Raw genomic sequence first — 21291 nt, 5'->3', positions numbered from 1 at the left:
CTGCCCGCCACTCAGGAGCCAGGAAACTGACCAATGCAGCAGCGCTGGTCGGTTTCCCTGATCCTGTCACAGTCTGACTTGTGGCTGCCACCAGTGGGAGGAGTGAAGAAACCAATCCTGTCAGGAGTGACAGCCTGATTCTTGCCATCTCTGACAGGAGTGACTTCCCCACTCTTGTCAAGGCGGTGAGAGTCAGGCTCTGCGCTGCTCACAGGAGACAGGAAACTGTCCAGTGCTGCTGTGCTTGTCAGTTTCCTGGCTCTCCACAAGTAACGCGAAATTTGAGTTACACAGGATTGCACAGGAACGCGACCTCTGCATAAGTGGGGGGAAGGAGAGGGTCTACTGTACCAAGACAGTCTTAGTTCTGTTTTTAACATGAGTGGTGTTTTTCCTTAGCAGCCTTCCCTGGTTTAACCAAGTTTTTGTGTGCTTAAATTAGGTATTAGGAAGGGGATCCAATTGGTAGACACTGCCCACCTGTCATCCCCATTATATTGTTAGTATTTGAGTAAATATTCAGCTTCAGTAGGTATTTGAGTAGGTATTCAAGCTCCTACTGATTTTTGTAGACAATTATTAGCTTACCTCTCAATGATTCATGTGCTTCCTTGTTGCTCTACTGTGGATCTGGGACTTGATTAATGAGTTGGAATTGCATTATATCTGACCCATTTCTGTAATAATTTAAAACTAGAGTGGATAAAGCACTTAAAATACTGTAGGGAATAGATGGCTGGCTGTCTCTACTGTATTCCATTTTTGATTTTTCAATGTGTTTTATTACGATAATGGCTATTTCTTGTCAAGTAAGTCAAACATTGTCAGTTACTGCTACTGACATTTTAAATGGGGCAAGAAGATAGAGGAATGAGCATTTTTAAAAGTATAATTTCATCTAGTTGTCATAATAACCCACAAATGGTAGAAAGATCAAAAGGAAAGGGAGGATTTTGTTACATTTTAATTTTACTTATGTAATTCACAGAATAATTGGGTACTAAATAACAAACTAATTTTATGCTTACTGTAATTTACAGATGTCTGTATGAAGAAAGTGTGTATGTACATACTTAATATGTACCTTCTTTATATTATTAAAGGACCAAAATAAACCAAAATGGAGCAGTTTTGGTGCAATTCATTTGTAGATGTTTGCATTTTCCTTGTGGCCTCCCCCTCAACTCACATTTAATGTAACTTACAATGTCAAAAACATTTATTGGATACACTGGTTCCCGGTGCTTAAGAAATTTATTTATTGTCTCTGAAATATTTGAAAAAGGATTAAAACAGTATTACAGCACAACAGTTGCTTTTATGGTTAACAGAAAAGTATTCATTACTGGGGGGGTAGGAATAGCGCAGTGGTTAGAACATTGGTCTTGCAAACCCATGATTGTGAGTTCAACCCTTGAGGGGGCCTTTGAAGGGTCTGGGGCAGGTTAGGAAAAAACAAACAACAAAAAACCTGTCAGGTATGATGCTAGGTCCCACTGTGAATGCAGGGGACTGTACTCAATGACCTCTCAAGGTACCTTCCAGCTCTGAGATGATACATATTCAGCAGTATTTCCTTTTAATGGGTTTTGGTTATATAAGAATGCTGGTTTTGACTGTGGGAGTACCCTGAACATAAGATTAACATTACAAGAAATGATTTTCTTCTAATGTGTGACTTAATAAATTGTTGCCACTATGAAAGTGCATTACATATTACATTTCAAAATATAAAGTTGGCACTAACAGCCAAATGACATTTAACATTGTTTTTCCTGTGACATTCCCCAGGATGCAACAATAGCTGCAGTGTCCTCTTAGCTCTCCAGCCTGGTATGCTATTTACGCTGCTTTGCTGATGAGCAACAAAGCTGTCCAGGTGCTAATCACTCACAGCCACTAGCATGTAATGCAGGGGTAGGCAAAATACAGCCTGTGGATTGGATCTGGTGCTGCAGCCCAGTGGGACCCTTGGACAGTTTACCTGGCTGCTGTGGTCCCCCACTTCACGGAAAGCAAGTCAGCTGCTGGGGCCAAGAAGTTTTTTTTTTTTTTCCTTCTTTCTGTGCGTGGGTAGGGGTGGGGAGGGGCCCTCTCTCTCCATGTGCTACCCCTGTTCCCAGCATAATTCTCACAGCTCCCGTTGGAAACCAGCCAGTTAGAGCCTGCAAGTGTGTGCAACACATGGAGGCCCACTGCTTCTCCCCATCCCAAGGCACACACCACAGAAACACACACACATGGTTTTGAACACCTGTGGTCAGTCCTTGTTGATACAGAGGAGCTAGTTTGTGGACATTTTTCAGAGTTACAATATATTTCAGAAGCTATCATCCAATAGAACCTTCACCTCCATACACAATGTTGCTATACGCATTTCAAGCACACAGTAATGTTTGGTAGATTACGCATTTTTAAATATAAATAATACCCCCACAAGGTATACTTTGTACAAAATATACCATAGCTATGTAAGCGTGGAGAACATATGGTACAGGGTGTCGTATGGTATATATGAAGTCAGTTCCCTAGTGTACTTTGATGTAAGAGCCATTAAAAGTTGTCATACCAACAGGAGAACAGTATTTATTCCATAACAGAAAATGCATGGTATGCTGAAACATAAAAACGTTTAAGTATGTTCTGATAAACTTCAGGCAGGGATACTTAATATGTAATACTAGAATATTTACTTTCTAAAACAGTGGCTTGATTGGGGACGTGGGAGAGAAGAACAAGATCTGGCTTGGGGAAATGGGAAAACATACCCTTTTGTTCAGTCTCGCGGGTGGTGGGGAGGCTGAAAGTGGTGAGTAATAGAATTTGTGCCCACCCCCCAGCTGAGTTGATTCCCTCTCCTGCTGCAGAGTTTCCAGTAGCTGCTAGATGTAACCTGTGCTCCTGGAGACGCTTTCCTTTGCCGATGGGCAACCAAGGCCACAGAGTGGGCTGCAAGATTTACAATGGGCATGTGCACTTGGACCCTAACAATAAGATTAAATACACAATTTGCCGCCTTTCTCATGCTTTTTCAACAGTGATCCTATATTAGGGGCAAATTAAGTGCTCAGCAAAAATAATGCAAAAAGAAGAAGGAGCACAAAGATCTCAGAATTGTGTGTTCAGTCAGTGTGCACCTCACATATGCCATTACTTTAGATCTGTCACTTCTCATTTTGCCAGTCTTCAACCCTCGCCACTGCTTCAGGCCTTGCCCTCGCCCCTTCCCTCAAACCCTCATCAGACATCTTCCCCACCACTGCTCTGTCTAACCTACTGATACTTTCTCCATAGTACACTTGTTCACTTCCTTGCTGTTGAAGTAAATCTGCCCCAAAATGCAAGTTAGGGAGGAAACTACCAGCACTCCTTCCTGGCAGCAAATCAAGAAGTTATTGTAAGGAGGTGGTTTTGCCGATTGACTGCTCCTGTTTTAACCCAGTTATCATGAGACTTGCCACACTGCTCCAGATGGAAGTTCCCACTTGCAGATCCTAGAGTAAGATAGGACCATATTTTACAAGCCTTCATGCTTATGCACCTTATCTTTTGGTGGAATGTACTTATGCTTATCTTTGAGGCAGATGCTCCTTGCTAAGGAGAACCTGGGGAGGTGTGCAAAAAATGAGCGAAATTACAATTTTAATTTTTATTAGGCTAACTAGTTTTGAGTACCTGTCCACAAATGACACTTTCTAGAAAAGTGAGGTTGATGAGTATGGTTCCTTTTAACTTTGTAGCTATTTTTTTTTCTGTATCTGCAACCCATACGCCTTCTGGGTATGCTGATCTGTCCCAATGGTGGGCAAAATATAGCCTTGGGTTGCAGCCAGCCTGCCAAGCCACCAGGTCCAACTCGTGGCCCAGCAGGAGCCATGTGCAGGCTCCCTCTCCCTGCTCCATCCTCACGTTACTCAGAACAGCTTGGCTGTGTGCGCTGCGTGCATCTGTGAGCACTGTCACGAGCAATGGGAGGAAGGCTTTGTGCACTGCACCCGCCCCAAGCACATTCTCTCCTCCACCCTCCCAGTCACGGTGGTGTTCAGAGAAGAACATGAGCTCCCCACAGCTGGGTTGCTGGCCAGAAGCCACATAGGTAAGCATCTCCTGGCCTCTGGCATCACGTACCCCAGTCCCTCCCCCAGCAATGCTTTGCCCCACGTAATCCAAAGCCTCTGCATGCCCACTCCAGCACCCATACCTCTTCCTAAACCCTGCATACCAATTCCCTGCTCCACGTCACAATCTCATCTTTCACCCAAACTCCCTCCCAGAGTCCACGCCCTATCCGGCACCTGAATTCCTTACTCCCAAGCTCCATTCTGCACCCAGCCTCCATCCCAGTTCAGTCTCCATTAATATGGTAGAGTACAGCACTAGTTGATTTTCCCAGTTCTTGGAGTGCCCCCCACCCCCCCCGCATGTCAAAAATTATTGCCATCCCCTTCAGTATAGGTTCAAGTGCTAAGCTACCGAGCTTTTGGGTTTGATCCTACCCACATACAACCAGGGTCTGTCAGTACTACTCTAGTATTCTTTGTCTCATGACTGTAAAGCTTTTTTAAAAAATCTCCGAATAACCTTTTTTTAATTTACTTTTGGAAAATATTTTTGCTAGGAGTATGCTGTTGCTGTGCTGCTTTGCGCCCTCGTTACAAACGTCTGGTGGATAACATATTCCCTGAAGATCCCAAAGTAAGTAATGATTTAATTAAACCTTAACCAAAATTCAGAATTTGAAACATTTGTTTACTAAAATATTATTATTTTATTTTATTAATTACTAATTTACAAAATATTATTGTAACAAAAATACTAGTATTTTTGTTAACTTTTAGCATGCTTTTTGGCAAACAAGAGACATTCAGTTCTAATCTGCCAGAGCATTCTCCGGTAAGAGATCAAGATGCAAAATTGTAATCCAGTCATTTGACGAAAAATATTAAATAGAATTTTTGTTCAAATATGACTACAGATTTGAAGATATTTCCTTTTAAATGTAGGCCTTGCATTTCTGAGTTTTCTGACTTTTTCTGAAGTATGTAATTTGGTTTACCCCATGGATTATGATCTACCTGTTTTTCCTTTCTAGTTTTTCATATATATTGGTTTATTGTGACTTCATTTGGATATACAGAGTAGAAACCCATTCATATGCTGTTCCTTGAAAAATATAGTTTCTTCTTGACTGTTGAGTACTGATGGGGCTGAAAATCTAATATAGCTGAATGTTTGATTGAAACTAATACAGAGTTTCTTGAAGTGGTGGAAGATTACTTTCAATGTCTTATCGGCTTTGTGTACTACCTTTTCTATTTATTTTTCCCTTTAAAATATCATGTGAACATGTCTGGCATAAGTATGAGACAGAATATAGAGCACGTTTGTGTTCTTCCTTGAAGATTTACCATTATCGGAGTGGGCTAGCTTCTGAAATTTTGTAAAATATCAGCTGCAGGACCGTAGCTACCACTCTAAGGGTTACAGTGTGGTGGATCTAATCACCATTACATATGTTCTTCCATTGTAATTGATCCCGATATTCTTAGTTAATTTAAACATGAAATTATCAGAAAGTAGAAGAGGTGAAGAAAAGTTCCTACACAATTATCAGGTCATTCTCTCCTAGGCCGTTTCTACACAGGCCACTTCCTTTGGAAGTGGCATGCTAATACAGGGAGTGAAATATGCTAATGAGGCATGGATGCAAATTCCCCACACCTCATTAGCATAACATCATGTGATTTGGAGTCCGGAAGACTGTTCTTCCGGACTCCAAAATGCCATGTAGAAGCATGGCCACTGGGGGGGGCTTCCGGAAGGAAGTCCTCCTTCCGGAGGCCCCTTCTTCCTGAAAATTTTCGGGAAGAAGGGGCCTCCGGAAGAAGGACTTCCTTCCGGAAGCGCCCCCCCCAGTGGCCGTGCTTCTACGTGGCATTTTGGAGTCCGGAAGAACAGTCTTCCGGACTCCAAATCACATGATGTTATGCTAGTGAGGCACGGGAAATTTTGTATCTGCGCCTCATTAGCATATTTTGCTCCCTGTCTCACTTAGCATGCCACTTCTAAAAGAAGTGGCCTGCACAGAAACAGCCCTAGAGGCTGATGCAGGTGTACAAAAAAGAACCATGATTTTAAAGATCTCACTCTAGAGAAAGAGGGCTGGTTGAAAATGGGGGTGGGAGGGAGTGCTTGAGGCCCTGATTGCAGGTGGACTTTCACCTTCATGTCAGTGAGAGAACTGGACAAAAAGCTTTAAATATGTTCATGAATAATCCTTTTTCCATTGAAAAATATTTAAGAAATATGTGTGTTTACCAGCTCTAATTAGTTATTCAAATGGGAAATAGATTTTAATCCCTGTTTTATCTCTGCTCTAAAAATTAACCTATGGTAAGGCTTAGTACTCTTTATATGTCAATAAATGTAATTGTTATTGAGATTTCTACCTATCAGATTGCTTCATCTCCTTAAAATACCAGCTGTAATACGGACAAATGTGAAAGCAGTGGTCTGGTACAAAGAAGAGTTAGAACTGCTAAAGTCGGATTTTGGAGCAATGAAACATTCAGACAACAATTTGAGACTAAAAGGATTAACTTGACACACTCACTTCGGTAGTGTTTAAATGAAGTAATTAGTGGCTTGTTGAAGGACTCTGAAGTAATAGAAATCAGTCCTTGGGAAAAATATGTCACAAGAATATCACAGCTCACCCACAATCTACTCCTCTTGGAAGGAGGAACATTTCCAGTGTACTTCCCTGAGAAGTACTGGACTTAATCTTTTACTTTTGCCTTTTCTGTATTTTTAGGCCCTAGATGAGCTTGTTCATGAATAATTTCACATATTCTGTCCAAGTGGACTATTCTAGTTTGTATTAGCCCCAAGCAGTATTCTACTTGTAATTGGAAAATTAGATATTTCAGAAGCTTAAAAGTATTTGTATTAATTAAAAAGCAAACTTTTTCTTATTCTTAGGATGGTCTTGTTAAAGCTGACATGGAGAAGTTGACTTTCTATGCAGTTTCTGCACCAGAGAAACTTGATCGAATTGGAGCTTACCTAGCAGAGAGATTAAGCAGAGATGTGGTCAGGCATCGTTACGGGTAAGAGATTCGGTCACTACCCAAATACGGATGCTGATGGTTAGCTGTTTTCCCTCTGTTATTATTGGGAGTCAGTCTACAAGGTACATGCATCAGAACCTCAGATATTATTTGTTCTGGGGGGCAGGAGATCAAAATATTTTCAAACATAAAGTGAATTATGAAGTTGTTGGCCATGTTGGATATGAAAATCATCTGGATTTATATGTTAGACTTTTGGACTCAGCAAGATAATACTGTCTACTATACTTTGCTTGTTTCATTTAATATATATGTCAGTAGTTCTGTTGGAGATATAATTGTTGTATGTTAGCTAACTTTTTTGACTTTCTGGATAATTATTGTTAATACTTGAGCTAAATTAATCCTCGTGACCCAGGAGGAACAGTGGGAAAGTACAGAACATACAATTGTCAAAGGAGGGAGTAGGGGAGAGAAATATATAATTGAAAGATTTGAAAAAATGAAGTAATACATGGAACTAGAAGAGAACATTGTTGCTGCAAGGCAGTTATAGTTGTTGATAAAGGAATACAGATATAAAAGTAACAGGAAGACTTTTTATGTAAACTGACATTATATGAGTGAGAGTGCACACACTTCCTGATCAGCACTCTTCCCTCTCACCAACATGCTGTATGTAGATTGAGATGTACACTAAGGTAAACAGTCGTATTGTCATACAGTAGACCCCCCCCAACTCATGCATAGGTTGCATTCCTGGCCAACCATGCATAAATCAAAATTTGCATAAATCAGGAAGGGGGAGGGACCCTACCATCTTCAGATCCCCCGGGCCAGGACTGCAAGTGGTGGAGGGACTTGGGAGCTGCAGCAAAGATGGTGGAGGCTCCGTGCCTTCTCACGCTGCTCACTCTGCTTCCTGGTTCCCCTCTCACGCAGGACCTGAGAAACTGACCGGCGCTGCTGTGCTGGTCAATTTCCTGGCTCCTGTGAGTGGTGGGGAGCCAGGAACCAGGCAGTAGCCAGGCCTTTGCGTTCCCGGCTCCCAGCAGCTGCACCTGACTCCTGGTTCCCATCCGCTTACGAGAGCTGGGATGCTCACCAGAGCTGCTGTGACTGGCTTTGGGCTCCTGCCGCTCCTTAGAGCCAGGAGCTGGGTGCAGCTGCTGGGAACTGGGAGTGCAAGGGCCCAACTGCTGTCTGGTTCCCAGCTCCCTGCCACTTCCAGCAACCAGGAAACTGACTGACTGGTGCAGCAGCACTGGTTGATTTCATATTGCATTATTCCAAGAATCACGCCACTTGAAATCGTGTAAGTCAGGGATCTCCTGACCTAGGATTTCATAGACTGAAGGCAGTCTACTGACTGGAAGAATTGTGCCTTTAATAAAACAAAATAGGAAAGATAAGATTAAAAATATCTCTGCAGGAAAACTAATGATTATCTTTGATTTGTTTTGAGAAACAGACATCTGAAATAAATGGAGAATATTAAGGTTCTGTGCCTTACACCTATCTGACAGTTTGTTTATTTATTTGCAGTTTTCTTATGTGCTTAAATAAAAATATAAAATTTTGAGTAAATATGAACATATAATGTGCATCTGTAGGGATCTTTTTTCTGTTTGTTTTCAGATATGTTTTAATTGCCATGGAGGCACTGGACCAGCTTTTAATGGCTTGCCATTCCCAAAGCATTAAACCCTTTGTGGAGAGTTTCCTTCATATGGTAGCAAAGCTGTTAGAATCAGGAGAACCAAAGCTGCAAGTTCTTGGAACCAATTCTGTGAGTGAACAGTTTATCACATCAAGTTAACTGAAGATTGTAGGTGGTGAGAGATTGTCATTGCAGCTATTCAGCTCATATTCAATGGAAGGAAAAAAACCTTTAACAACTGTGTCAGTTTGCATGTAGTTGTAGGGTGACCATCTGTCCTGTATTTGAGATGCCAAAAAGTCCTCCTGACTTATTTTTAAAAAGGGACTAAATGTCCCATATTCAGGCTAGCCCCTGCTGACTGGCAGGAGTCATTTCCCTGAGCCTTGGAGAAGCAGGAGGAGTGTGGCCCCTGCCATTTCCCTGCCACTTCCCCAGGGCTCCCAGGGATCACTGGCGGCTGCGGCTTCCCCAAGTCTCCCGAGGAGGGCTGGCAGTTGTGGCTTCCCCAGGACTTGTGGGGAGGGCCAGCGGCTGCGGCTTCCCAGGGGCTCCCCAGGATCACCAGTGGCTGTGGTTTCTCCAGGGCTTCCCAGGATTGTGGGTGGCTGCCGCTTCCCTGGGGCTTGGTGGAGCTGGGAGGAGCTGCTTCTCCTGCCCATATTTCCCTGTGCTGTATTTGGGACAGGGAAATACGGTTGCCCTATTTAGTCAGTACCTTTATGACCCATGTGAATGTAATTTCTTACATGGTACCACTCCATTTTCCTCTCTTGATATTTATTTAAAAGGACATAAAATCCCTGGAATATTTTTAACATATCTACCATTCATATCATCACAGCAGGTTTCAGTAGTACTAGCTAGATCCAATTTGTGCTAATAAATGAGCTATTCCGATTCCTTTTGTTCATTACCCAGACTCTGAGATCAGCGTATAGACAGTTCATATAATCTCGTCATATTCTATGGTATCATGATTGGTTTTATCATGATCATGATATTGTGCTATATGAGCGCTCCTTTTTCCCTTCTTTTCATCATCTTCTATTGTTATAGGGTTTGCACCAGTCTTCTTTAGGAAGCTGTTTTCTCTTTCACCCAAGGCATGCCTACACTACAAATTTAAGTTGACTTTCACATCAGTTGACATTGAGTCTTTGCATTTATAAAGTTGATTGTGCATGTCTGTACCATGCTTATTGTGTCAGTGGCGTGCATTTGTATTAGCCGTGATTGCAAATTTGCATTGATGCACAGAGCAATCCACTGCAAATAGCTGTCCCACAGTGCAGCTACCCTCAGGGTGTTCATATAATTGCATTTAGATAATTTTGAAATAATGCAGCTGCTATTGGAACAGCTTTTGAAAATAAAAGGCACTGTAATTTAACTTTTTTGTTAGGACAATACTAAAAAGAACCCATCATTTAATATTTTGGCTTAAACTCATGGCTCTTTTGTATCATGTTTTTGGGCTGAACAAAAGTTTAGCTGTTCAAGGTTGGCACAACTAACTTCACAGAGTTGAAGAGGAAGATTCCACTAGATTTTTCCATGTTTACTCACTCTTTGAAAGGAAATATTTGTGACCATCTATCCTTTAGCAGTTGAGGATTAAAGTAGTTCCTTCTGCAACATGTCAGTGCTGTTCCATGTGACACAAAGTGAAACACCTGTGGCAGCATTCCTTCTTCCTAACCCCCAGGCTCTGGTCACGTTGTCTGCACAATGTCTTTGGCCTCTGCTGTCCTGAAGACCAAGCTTGTGAACAAAATTGGTCAATTTTTAGTACAGCTTCTTGGCTTAGCCCTAGATTGCAAAGCTATCTGTCATGGTCTTCTCAGATTTTACAAAACGATGGAAAATTTCATGAGCACACTTGAAAAAAATAAATATACTAGTACTTTAATTCAAAATAAGAGGAAATCACTTAGGAGCTATGCGCCAGCCATGAACCAGTTTTCTGAGCAGGGCTAATATTTTTCTGGAGCATAGTTTGTGGAGCAAGGCCTCTTTGCTTTCTCCCCACTCTGCATGTTCCTTTTTTGTCTTACTACATTAACCAAATAAGGATAAATTAATAATTCTCATAATGTGCAACAGTACTGTACGCTGCATTGAAACGCAAGGGCTGTGTCTACACTAGCTCTCTCCTTTAAATTTTGAGGAGTAAAGGGACTTCAAAGTTGCTCAGGCACTTCAAAGTACTGGTGGGTTAGCCGTGGCTACATGTGAGCTGACACTTCGAAGTTGAACACTTGGAAGTTTGCCGCAGGGGACAATTAGCTTAATCAAGTGCTGCATATGCACCACAGCACTTCATTAATAATCTCCCGACATCCTACTTATCATGCTCCCTTTGAAGTAGGGAGCTAGTGTAGACACAGCCAAGGATTATTTTTTTCTGTCTAATGTTTAGAAAAGGAGAATATTTTGAAAAAAAAAAAGAACAGTCACTTTTGACAATGATAGCACTAGAATCTAGAAAGCTTTCTAGCTCGCTCTTGGAAATACTGTGGCAAAGAGTTTTCTAATGTTATTTTTGGTTTTTGTTCTTTTTGTCCCCTAGTTTGTCAAATTTGCCAACATTGAGGAAGACACACCTTCATATCACAGACGCTATGACTTTTTTGTTTCTCGATTTAGTGCCATGTGTCATTCCTGTCATAGTGATCCAGAAATACGAACTGAGTAAGTGCCAGTTTATATTATGTTGCTATGTACTCTTGTAAAACTGAAGCAGAAGAGAAGTATGCAATTGTTGTACAATTCAGTGACCATTCAAAGAAATAACATTAGAAAATAGACCTCATACTGCAAGTCTTACTCAGTTAAAACTCCCAGTGTAGTTGGTTGGAAGCTTTACCTGAACAAGGGCTGCAAGATTGCACCAATTATTTTAAGTGACTCAAGGCCAGGCCTACAACCACATGAGTCACATGAGACATTGGTGGTACTACTAACACAAGCACGATTATTCACATGCCTGTGGGGGGGAGGGGTTGGGGCAGGGGAGTCTTTGCTAGCTCCATTTTTCTTCCATTCTCATTACTGTCTTTAAAATTGAACGTATTTAAAGATGGACACTGTGTTATAAGATTATGAGGATACATCTAACTGGGAGATTTCGACCCAGTTAACTCATGTGATTAACTCAAAAATAAATTATGATTAAATGCAGTTTTAATTACACAGTTAAGCAATACAACACCAGTTGAAGTTTATTAAAGAGCATTGAATATTTTCTAAATTCCCAGATGCATTGATTTCAATTACATCATAGAATACAAAGTGTGCAGTGTTCTGATTACAAATATTTGTACTGCAAAACTAAATGTTTCTTTTGCCACCTCATCCAATTTCTGTAATCTCTACTGTGAAAGTGCAATGTAGAACTGTTGATTTTTTTTTGTTTTGCTTTTTTTGTTAAATAACTGCATTCAAAAAGAAACCTAACATAAAACTTTAGAGCCTGCAAGTCCACTCAGTCCTAATTCTTGTTTAGCCAGTCACCAAGGCAAACCATTTTTTTTCCATTTCCGCAGGCCCAGCCTGAGGGCAAGGTGGGTGCCTTATGTGCCATGCCTTCAGGGCCCCATACTCCAATTGCCTCTCATTGGCTGGGCCCTGTCGTCAGCATGCTGTCTTGGGCCTCACAAATTCTTTGGCTGGGCCTACATTTACAGAGATAATGCTGCCTGCTGCTTATTTACAATCTCACCTGAAAGTGAGAATAGGTGTTCACATGTCACTTTTTGTAGATACCATTGCAAGCTATTTACATTCCAGGTATGCTAAACATTTTATGCCTCTTCCTGCTTTGGCCACCATTTCAGAGGATATGCTTCTTTTCAGATGATGAAAGTTTGAAAAAAAAAAAAAATCATGAAATTCAATTTGTGACTGAATGCCTGAGGTGAGAATTATGTACCCTGCTTTGTATTACCCACATTCTCCATATATTTTGTTTTAGCAGTCTCGGATGATAGCTAAGCACATATTGCTTATTTTAAGAATACTTTCGCTACAGATTTTGGTAAAATGCAAAAGAAAGTACCAATGTGAGATTTATAAAGATGCTACAAGTTTCAGAGGTAGCTATGTTAGTCTGTTTCAGCAAAACCAACAAGGAGTCCTGTGGCACCTTAAAGGAGAACACATTTTTTCGAGCATAAGCTTTCATGGGCTGGAGACCACTTAATCAGATGCATGAAGTAGAAACTTGAATTGGCCAGCTATATAAACACAACCAAAGATAAAAGTATTATATTACTATGTAGAAGACCAGTGCTAAGAAGGCCACTTCAGTCAGGGTGAATCTGGCCTGCCCCCAACAGTTGATGAGAAGGTAAGAATACCCAAAGGGAAAAAAGTTACTTTTTGTAGTGAGCCAGCCACTCTGTCTCTATTCAGATTCATTCTGATAGTGTCTGGTTGCATATGAATTCTAGCTCTGCAGTTTCACGCTGCAAGTCTGTTTTTTCAAGTTTTTTGCAAAGCATGGCAACTTCTAAGTGTGTTACTGAGTGTGCAGGGAGGTTGAAGTGCTCTCCTACTAGCTCCAGGTGTGGGGTCCCTGGCTGGGGGTGTGGACACGTGCAGCTGGAGACTTTTCCCTACCTTCTCTCAGACATGCAGCTGTCTGACAGCCTTTCGGCTGTGGGGAGAGAGGGAGAAGGCTCTTAGCCTGGTTCCCTCCCCTGCAGTGGTGGGAATATGAAACTGACCAGCCATGAGCTGATCAGTTTCCTGGCCCTGCAAGCCATGGGGAGACTGGAACCAGCCTGCCCCTGGTTCTGAGCTCCTGCCACTCTGGGAGCCAGGAAACTGACCAGCCCTGGTGGTTCCTGGTTCCATTCCCCTTGTAGGAAAATTCGAGTTATGCAGGGGTTTCAGAAACAACCCCTGGGTAATTCCAGGGTTTACTGTATTAGACCCCCTGCCCACCCTGCAGACCTCACCCTGGGCCAGGTTTTAAGTGCCCCCCACAATCCCAAACTGCCTTCAGCCTTAAATCCACCCACCAGCCCCAAACCTCCTCCAGCCTTAGAGCCCTTCAGCAGCCCCAAACTGCCCCAAGGCTTACACCCCCCAGCAGCCCCAAACTTCCCCGTCTTAGACCCCTCCTGCATCCCTCAGCAGCCCCAGCCTTAGACACTCTTCTTCCTCTCGCAGCCTCTTCACCAGGGCTGCTAGGCTGGGTGGCTCCCTGAGCCCTCCTGCTCCCAGCAGTTAACTCAAGGTTTCAGCATGTAGGCATATGGTAATTGTTATCCCTAGTGATAGAGATAGTTGTCATCACCAGCAGTTATCGCCATTGGTAGATATCTGCCTGAGGCAGCAGTATTAAGAAACTACAAATGGTTTCTTTAACAGCCGCATGCAGCTGGAAACTGCCCAGCTGGCGACCTTTAACTAATCTAATGGGACCCATGTTTGGGTCCCCATCCATAGATTGGAAATCCCTGCTCTACATACATACACTACATTCTATTTCTGGTGACAGACTATTCAAGTACATCAGAAAAGTACCTAAACTCAGCTGGTCTATATCAAGTTACAAGCCCTTAGAACAAATCGGAAACATTTACATGTATTTTAATGGGAATTTAGTGTCGCTGTTATGAGTTTTCGCCTACGAGCAGAAATTTGGGAACCAATTGTGCTTGTATAGCAAGGGATGAGTGTACTAAAAGATTTACCCAGCATTGCTCAGGGTCCTGGACTCAAGTAATTTGTTTTCCTTCATGTAAATAATTACTCTGGGGTGGGGCTGTTGTTGAGGAGTAGAGTGTGCAAGCTGCCCTGGAGAGGGAGGACTATCCCTGACCTCTTTCACTGTAGCAGCTTGGGGCAAGGTGAGAGGCATGACTGTTACACCTTCACTATGCACAGTTAGTGGAGAGGTTGCACATCCCCTCCTTGGGGACAGACAGCCTAATTCTCTCAGATATATGGTAGGTAGCTGTCCCTTCCTCCACCCCTGCCCCTTAATGTCCCAGTGGAGTTACAGCTGTCCTGGTCTCCATCTCTGGGCCCTTGCTCCCCCCTCATGGTCATTATACAGTATAATGGTCCCTGCTTTCCACCCCATATCTTCTGTTGCCCACATCTGGTCATTACATACCAGAGCCCCATTTCCATTTTATGAGAAGCAGTCACATTCCAAGCACATTCCATTGTCCTGGCACAGCCAAGGCATTACTTTGTTTTAAGTTATGATAAGAGGAAGCCGTATACCAAATTTGGTGATCCTGGCTCTTACTGTTTAGCAGGAGTTCTTGAACAGACAGACACACTCACAAACTGTCTCAAATACATAGTAGAAGATCATGCTAGTCCTAATAGGCATATATAGTTAATAAGACTTGGCCATCTGAAATTTAGTAATTTTTGGTAAATGAAAGGTAAAAATGCTTTGTATTTTATATACTGTATCACCTTACATCTAAGAATCTAAAGACAGTTTAATTTCACAACATCCCTGAAGAGAGGTAAACATTACTTCTGTCTTCATACAAAGCTACAGAGACAGAGATTAAGTGATTTACCCATGGTCATATAGAAATTATTTGGTGGAGCCAGGAAAGGACCCCCAGTATCCTTGACTATGTTGTATGCTTTAGCCATAATACCACCCTGTGTCATCTTTTGTTCCCGGAGGAAATGGTCCAAGATTGCTGCATCCGCAGTCTTTCTCTGAATGTACTTATTGCACTGGATATCAAGGAAATATGAGATTCAGGATTTGATTTAGGGCAAAGTAAGATTTTTTTTTTTTTTTTTTTTTTTTTTTTTTAAATTGTACCGTAAAAATAAAATAAAACATTTCTTGGGGCAAACCAGAAACTGCTATTCTACATGATTTGGTGTTAGCTCCATCCAGAATCCCACTCAATTTAGAATAGGTCTTTCAAGGTTCCTCTGCAGGAACAGCTGAGAGACTGATGATTGCTGGATTAAGAGACAGAGAGAAAAATTTGAGAATTGTAAGTGTCTGGGAGAGGGTTGCTAGAAGTCTGTTATATGGGTAATTTACAGATCTCTCTGCACTGTTATTTGCCAGTGATATCACCCATAATGAATGGCACATTTCTTTTTCTGCTTTCATGCCCCTTCTTGTTTTCTTTGAAGCCCCCACCACATTTTAGGCCTTTGGTGATCATCAGGGTTCAGCAATGCTGTTATAAGCAGGGGATACTATGACTTGGAAAATGTACAGATTGACTAGCATATTTTTGATACAGTAAACCTTCGAGTTACACGGGTGTTGTGTTCCTGCAACCCCTGCGTAACTCAAATTTTCATGGAAGTCGAGGGGAGCCAGGAAACTGACCAGCCCAGCAGGACTGGTCAGTTTCCTGGCTCCCAGGCCAGTGGGGAGCTGGGGGCAGCCTGCTTCCAGTCTCCTGGCGGCTTGAGGGATGCGGGAAAGTGACCAGCTCATGGTAGGTTGCTTTCCTGGTCCCACCAGTGCAGGGGAGCCAGGAACCAGGCTAAGAGACTTCTCCCTCCTTTGGCCCAGCCATGCAGCTAGCTGAAGGGAGGGAGAAGGCTCCAACCATGCGGCTGCGAGTCTCTCTGCCTCCTGGCCGAGGACCCACCGCTGGAGCAGAGCCAGCTATGGGGCTGTGGGGTTCTCCCCCTCTGCCCCGGTCAGGGATGCTGCGGCTCACTCTGCTGGTTGGGCACTGGCTTCCAGCTGCAGGGCTGTGAGTCTCCCCACCCCAGCTGTGGACTGTGCGCTGCCCAGCCAGCTTCCAGCAGTGGGGCTGCAGAGTCTCCCCACGCCCCCCACCCCCTTGGCATTGTGCCCCACCCCCAAACTCCTCTCGTGTAAACTCTAGATATGCGCATCGTGAATGCGTGTATCTCAGGGGATTACTGTAGTTATATATTCTAATTTTACCTATTAAAATCAGATGATCTTGGCAGTTCGTTCTTTCAAATGAATAGATATTTTTTTTCCTCTTTTAACCATCTTGCAGTGAGCTCTTTTCTAGTTTGTCAAGTGTGAGCCATTTGGAACCTCTTTAAGATTGGTTTTAGGAGCTGAATTTAAGTAACGCTGGAGTAGCGTTACCTGACTTAACGGTGCAAAATGTTTCACATGCAAAGTATTTCCCTAGGTTTGTTAGTGCCTTCAAAAATAGGTTTTTATGATTTATCTACAGTAAGGTCTTTCATATCTGGCATTCTATCATCTGGAGCTCTCAGATGACCAACATTTTAACCATATGTAAATTTTAGTTATGTTTTGCATAAGTACAGTGTAGTGAAAGTATATACAGTTAATACAGTAAATAGGTATACGTCTCTATTATCCATAATATTTGAATATCTGGTAACCTTCCAGTCTTGGGGCTGCAGAATATGAAAGAGTTTATTGTACAACACAAGTTTTTTAATCAAAAGTAGTAATATGGTCTGTTCTACATGTTTTCAGTATTTTTAAATCCAGGTTATTTTAATATATTCATTAAACATGTTTTTGTTTTAATAGGCCACATGCTTTTGCTTTCTTTGAATCTGGTATTCCAAAATGGGTTTTAGTATGTACATTGGCGTTGGGGTACTTTGTTCTAATTGATTAATTTACAATTGTGAATTGGCCCATGCATCAGAATGGGGAGTTAAATCCAAGAGTCACTGGTGTGGAATTCCACCTATAATACCACACTACCAGAATGGGGAAAAGGAGAGTGCAGCAGAGCCCAGCACACCCATGTAAGCAGATTTATCTCTGCTGATGTGGACAAGTACCTGAGAACTCCCTTGTTTTCTGAGCAAGACAAGAGACCTATTGATGCACCTGCTACTTCTCATGGGATGTCTACTGTGGCTCCAGATGTGGGGAGAAGAAGGCCCCATGCTGCTGCCTCTGCTTTAGTAGAAGGGAATTGTGTAGATCTCTGCCTCTGCATTTCCAGCAATACGAGGAAGATGTTTGAGAAATGGATGAGGAAAAGGGCTGATATTATGGTGCTGTTAGGGCAACAAGTTCTTTTCAGTCCTGCATAGTGGGCTGCTAACAAGTCAGCACTTAGAAAGGAAATACTTAGTTTGTATACATAATCAAAATCCTTTACTACTACCATCATGTAAAAATATGTTGTGGTACCAAATAAAGTGTCTAAGCTTAGCTGAATTTTCAGTTGTGAACTTCCTAACGATTACCCTTAGCCAGTTTAAGTATAAACACCATGATGATGTGTTGTTTGTCAGAGTTCAGTGAAGAAAAGAGTGCATTTGCTAGCTTACCATTTTTCGGCTTTGTTTGTCAGGATCATTGTTAGTCCATTTTGTGTAGAGGGATGTAAGCTGTGGTTAAGGATGGCATTTTTGTATATACATTAGTTTAGTATAAGGGCCAGCATGTCAAGGGTATAAAAACACTGTCATTCATAAAAAGTAAATATATTGTGCCACAGACTTGGTTTTTTTAGTATTACATAACCGCAAAATTTTTTTCTAGGTTTTTAGCTCCCTCTAGTGAAATAGTCTCATTTGTTGTGTAAACTATATATACGCATTATTGAGCATACTCAAGTGTTAGCATTTGTGAGACCTTATAGAATGTGATTTGTTACTCCACTATATTGTTACCTCTTTTTCACACTTGAGTTTAGCCAAATTTGGAAGATGCAGATTGTTACTTAGCAGGCGGATGTGCTACCAGTGCTTCTGTCAGGAGCTTCCTTCCTCCCTCAGGCTCTCTGGTCATTTTATTTCTTTCAAAGATACAGAGTCTTTCTAAAACAATAGCCAGCTAAATCTCTTGCCTACTTGTCCTTTGTTTTTGTTTTTTTGGATAGTGCTATGCCTGTGTTTGGGGGCAGAGGATGCTGGTACTTTTGGCTCTCAGGTTCCATAAAGAAACATGATGGCCTTTACGTTTTATTCTGAATGAAAGGTAGCTGTTGCTTACCACCATCAAGGTGCATTCCAACCTATAATGTTGATTTTTTTTCCCCTTTCATGCATTACATTGTTCAGCTCTCCTTCAACAGTAAAAATACCAGTTATTGTTCAATACTTTTTATTCGGCATTGGATAGAGGCCTGCTCTGCTAGGTGTAGTTTAAAAGGCATGTTCTTTCTCAGAGGACTTTGTATTTTAAAAAGTAGCTGAAATATTCATCTAAAAACTCTATTTTTGTTAATGAAAATAGGATCTCTACTGCTGCTCCAGGTAGGGGAGAAGGTCCTGTACTGGTCACAGTGCATCTTCATGGGACAACATGATCATTAAAAATAATTAACACTTATGGCACTTCTTAATTAGAACTCAAAGTGCTTTATGAGTGGGTAGGCATTATTCTTTCCATTGTAGAAATAAGGAAACGAAGACCAAATGCTAATTAATTTGCACAAGCTAATAAAGCACTCTGTTCATAGATATGAGACTGGAAAATGAGTCCAGTAATTTTTCCAGTTTAGTTCCTCATGCCTACAGGAACGGGGATGGATCCTGGTTTCAGTGATAACATATATGTTTACAATATTCAGATATAAATCCAGCCCCTTCTTAAGAACATAAGAATGGCCATACTGGGTCAGACCAAAGGTCCATCGAGCCCAGCATCCCATCTGCCGATGGTGGCCAATGCCAGGTGCCCCAGAGAAGGAGAACAGAAGACAATGATCAAGTGATTTATCTCCTGCCATCCATCTCCTGCCCTTGTTCTGAAGGCTAGGGCACCATACTTTATCCCTGGCTAATAGCCATTTATGGACCTAACCTGCAAAAATTTATCAAGCTCTTTTTTAAACCCTAATAGAGTCCTGGCCTTCACAGCCTCCTTGGGCAAGGAGTTCCACAGGTTGACTGTGCGCTGTGTGAAGAAAAATTTCCTTTTATGAGTTTTGAACCTACTACCCATCAATTTCATTTGGTGTCCCCTAGTTCTTGTATTATGGGAAAAGGTAAATAATTTTTCTATATTCACTTTCTCCACACCATTCATGATTTTATATACCTCTATCATATCGCCCCTCAATCGCCTCTTTTCCAAACTGAAAAGTCCCAGTCTCTCTAGCCTCTCCCCACATGGGACCCTTTCCAAGCCCCTAATCATCTTAGTCGCCCTTTTCTGAACCTTTTCCAATGCCAATATATCTTTTTTGAGGTGAGGAGACCACATCTGCACGCAGTACTCAAGATGTGGGCGTACCATAGTTTTATATAGGGGAAGTATGATATCTTTTGTCTTATTATCGATCCCTTTTTTAATAATTCCTAACATCCTATTTACCTTACTAACTGCTGCTGCACACTGCGTGGATGTCTTCAGAGAACTATCCACTATAACTCCAAGATCCCTTTCCTGATCTGTCGTAGCTAAATTTGACCCCATCATGTAGTACGTGTAATTTGGGTTATTTTTTCCAACATGCATTACCTTACACTTACCCACATTAAATTTCATTTGCCATTTTGCTGCCCAATCACTCAGTTTGGAGTATTGGTAGAATTCTTTGGAGTATTGGTAGAAATATCTTAGACTCATAGAGTTGGAAGAGACCTCATGAGGTTCATCATGTCTTCCCTACTAAAAGCAGGAGCAGTACCATCTAAATAGCCCAGCTAGGGCTTTGTAAGACTGACTTAAAAACCTCTATGGATGGAGGTGCCACCATCTCCATAGGTAACCCAATCCACAGCTTTATCACTCTGCTAGGCTGTGTCTACACTAGCCCAAAACTTCGAAATGGCCATTTCAAAGTTTACTAATGAAGCACTGAAATACATATTCAGCGCCTCATTAGCATGCCGGCAGCCACAGCACTTCGAAATTGACGCAGCTCGCCTCCACGTGGCTCATCCAGACAGGGCTCCTTTTTGAAAGGACCCTGGCAACTTTGAAATCCCCTTATTCCTATCTGCTGTTAGGAATAAGGGGATTTCGAAGTTGCTGGGGTCCTTTCGAAAAGGAGCCCCATCGGGGCGAGCTGCATCAATTTCGAAGTGCTGCGGCTGCCGGCATTCTAATGAGGCACTGAATATGTATTTCAGCGCTTCATTACTAAACTTCGAAATGGCCATTTGCATGGCCATTTTGAAGTTTTGGGCCAGTGTAGACGTAGCCCTAGTGAAATAGTTTTTTCTAGTATCCAACTCAGATGACCTGACCTGCAACTTGAAATCCATCACCGAGAACAGGCTCTCTCTATCCTTCAGGTAGTTGAAGGATACTATCAAATCCCACCTCATTCTTCTCTTCTATAGATTAAATAAAATCAGATCCCTCAGCCTCTTCTCATACCTCATGTGGTCCAACATTCTTGACTACAAGAGCACACAGTTGACTCATATCCAGGGGTTAAGCCTGGGGACGGTGGGGGCGGGGAGGAGGCACAATTTGGGGCTGAGAAGGGTTAAGCCTGGGGGGTGGTGAAAGTAACTTAAAGTTTTTTACTGGTACAAATCATTGTGTGCACAATTCTTAAAATAGGGGTTACAAAAAGTAAGGTTTGAAGTTATTTATTAAAGACTGTCCCTCATTCATGTGCATTAATGCTCTTGAGGTATTGATTTTGTAACTAAATTTGAAAAAAT

The 21291-nt window shown here is 42.0% G+C and overlaps 1 protein-coding gene across 6 annotated transcripts in view; it reads left to right on the top strand.

The window, feature by feature from the left end:
- EFR3A (EFR3 homolog A) overlaps nt 1-21291 on the top strand; it is a 121113-nt gene that overhangs the window by 27197 nt on the left and 72625 nt on the right. For all 6 annotated transcript variants that reach the window (XR_012644337.1, XM_074986648.1, XM_074986649.1 and 3 more), the window contains exons 3-6: nt 4619-4695; nt 6982-7109; nt 8709-8859; nt 11303-11424. Coding sequence is in view for 5 of the 6 variants with exons in the window: in XM_074986648.1 (XP_074842749.1) it covers nt 4619-4695; nt 6982-7109; nt 8709-8859; nt 11303-11424 (478 nt within the window). In the remaining variant the exon portion in view is untranslated. The remainder of the gene's footprint in view (nt 1-4618; nt 4696-6981; nt 7110-8708; nt 8860-11302; nt 11425-21291) is intronic.

This window comes from Carettochelys insculpta, chromosome 2, assembly GCF_033958435.1.
Source record: "Carettochelys insculpta isolate YL-2023 chromosome 2, ASM3395843v1, whole genome shotgun sequence".
NCBI classification, from domain to species: Eukaryota; Metazoa; Chordata; order Testudines; family Carettochelyidae; genus Carettochelys; species Carettochelys insculpta.
This window is presented reverse-complemented; position numbering and strand designations above follow the sequence as displayed.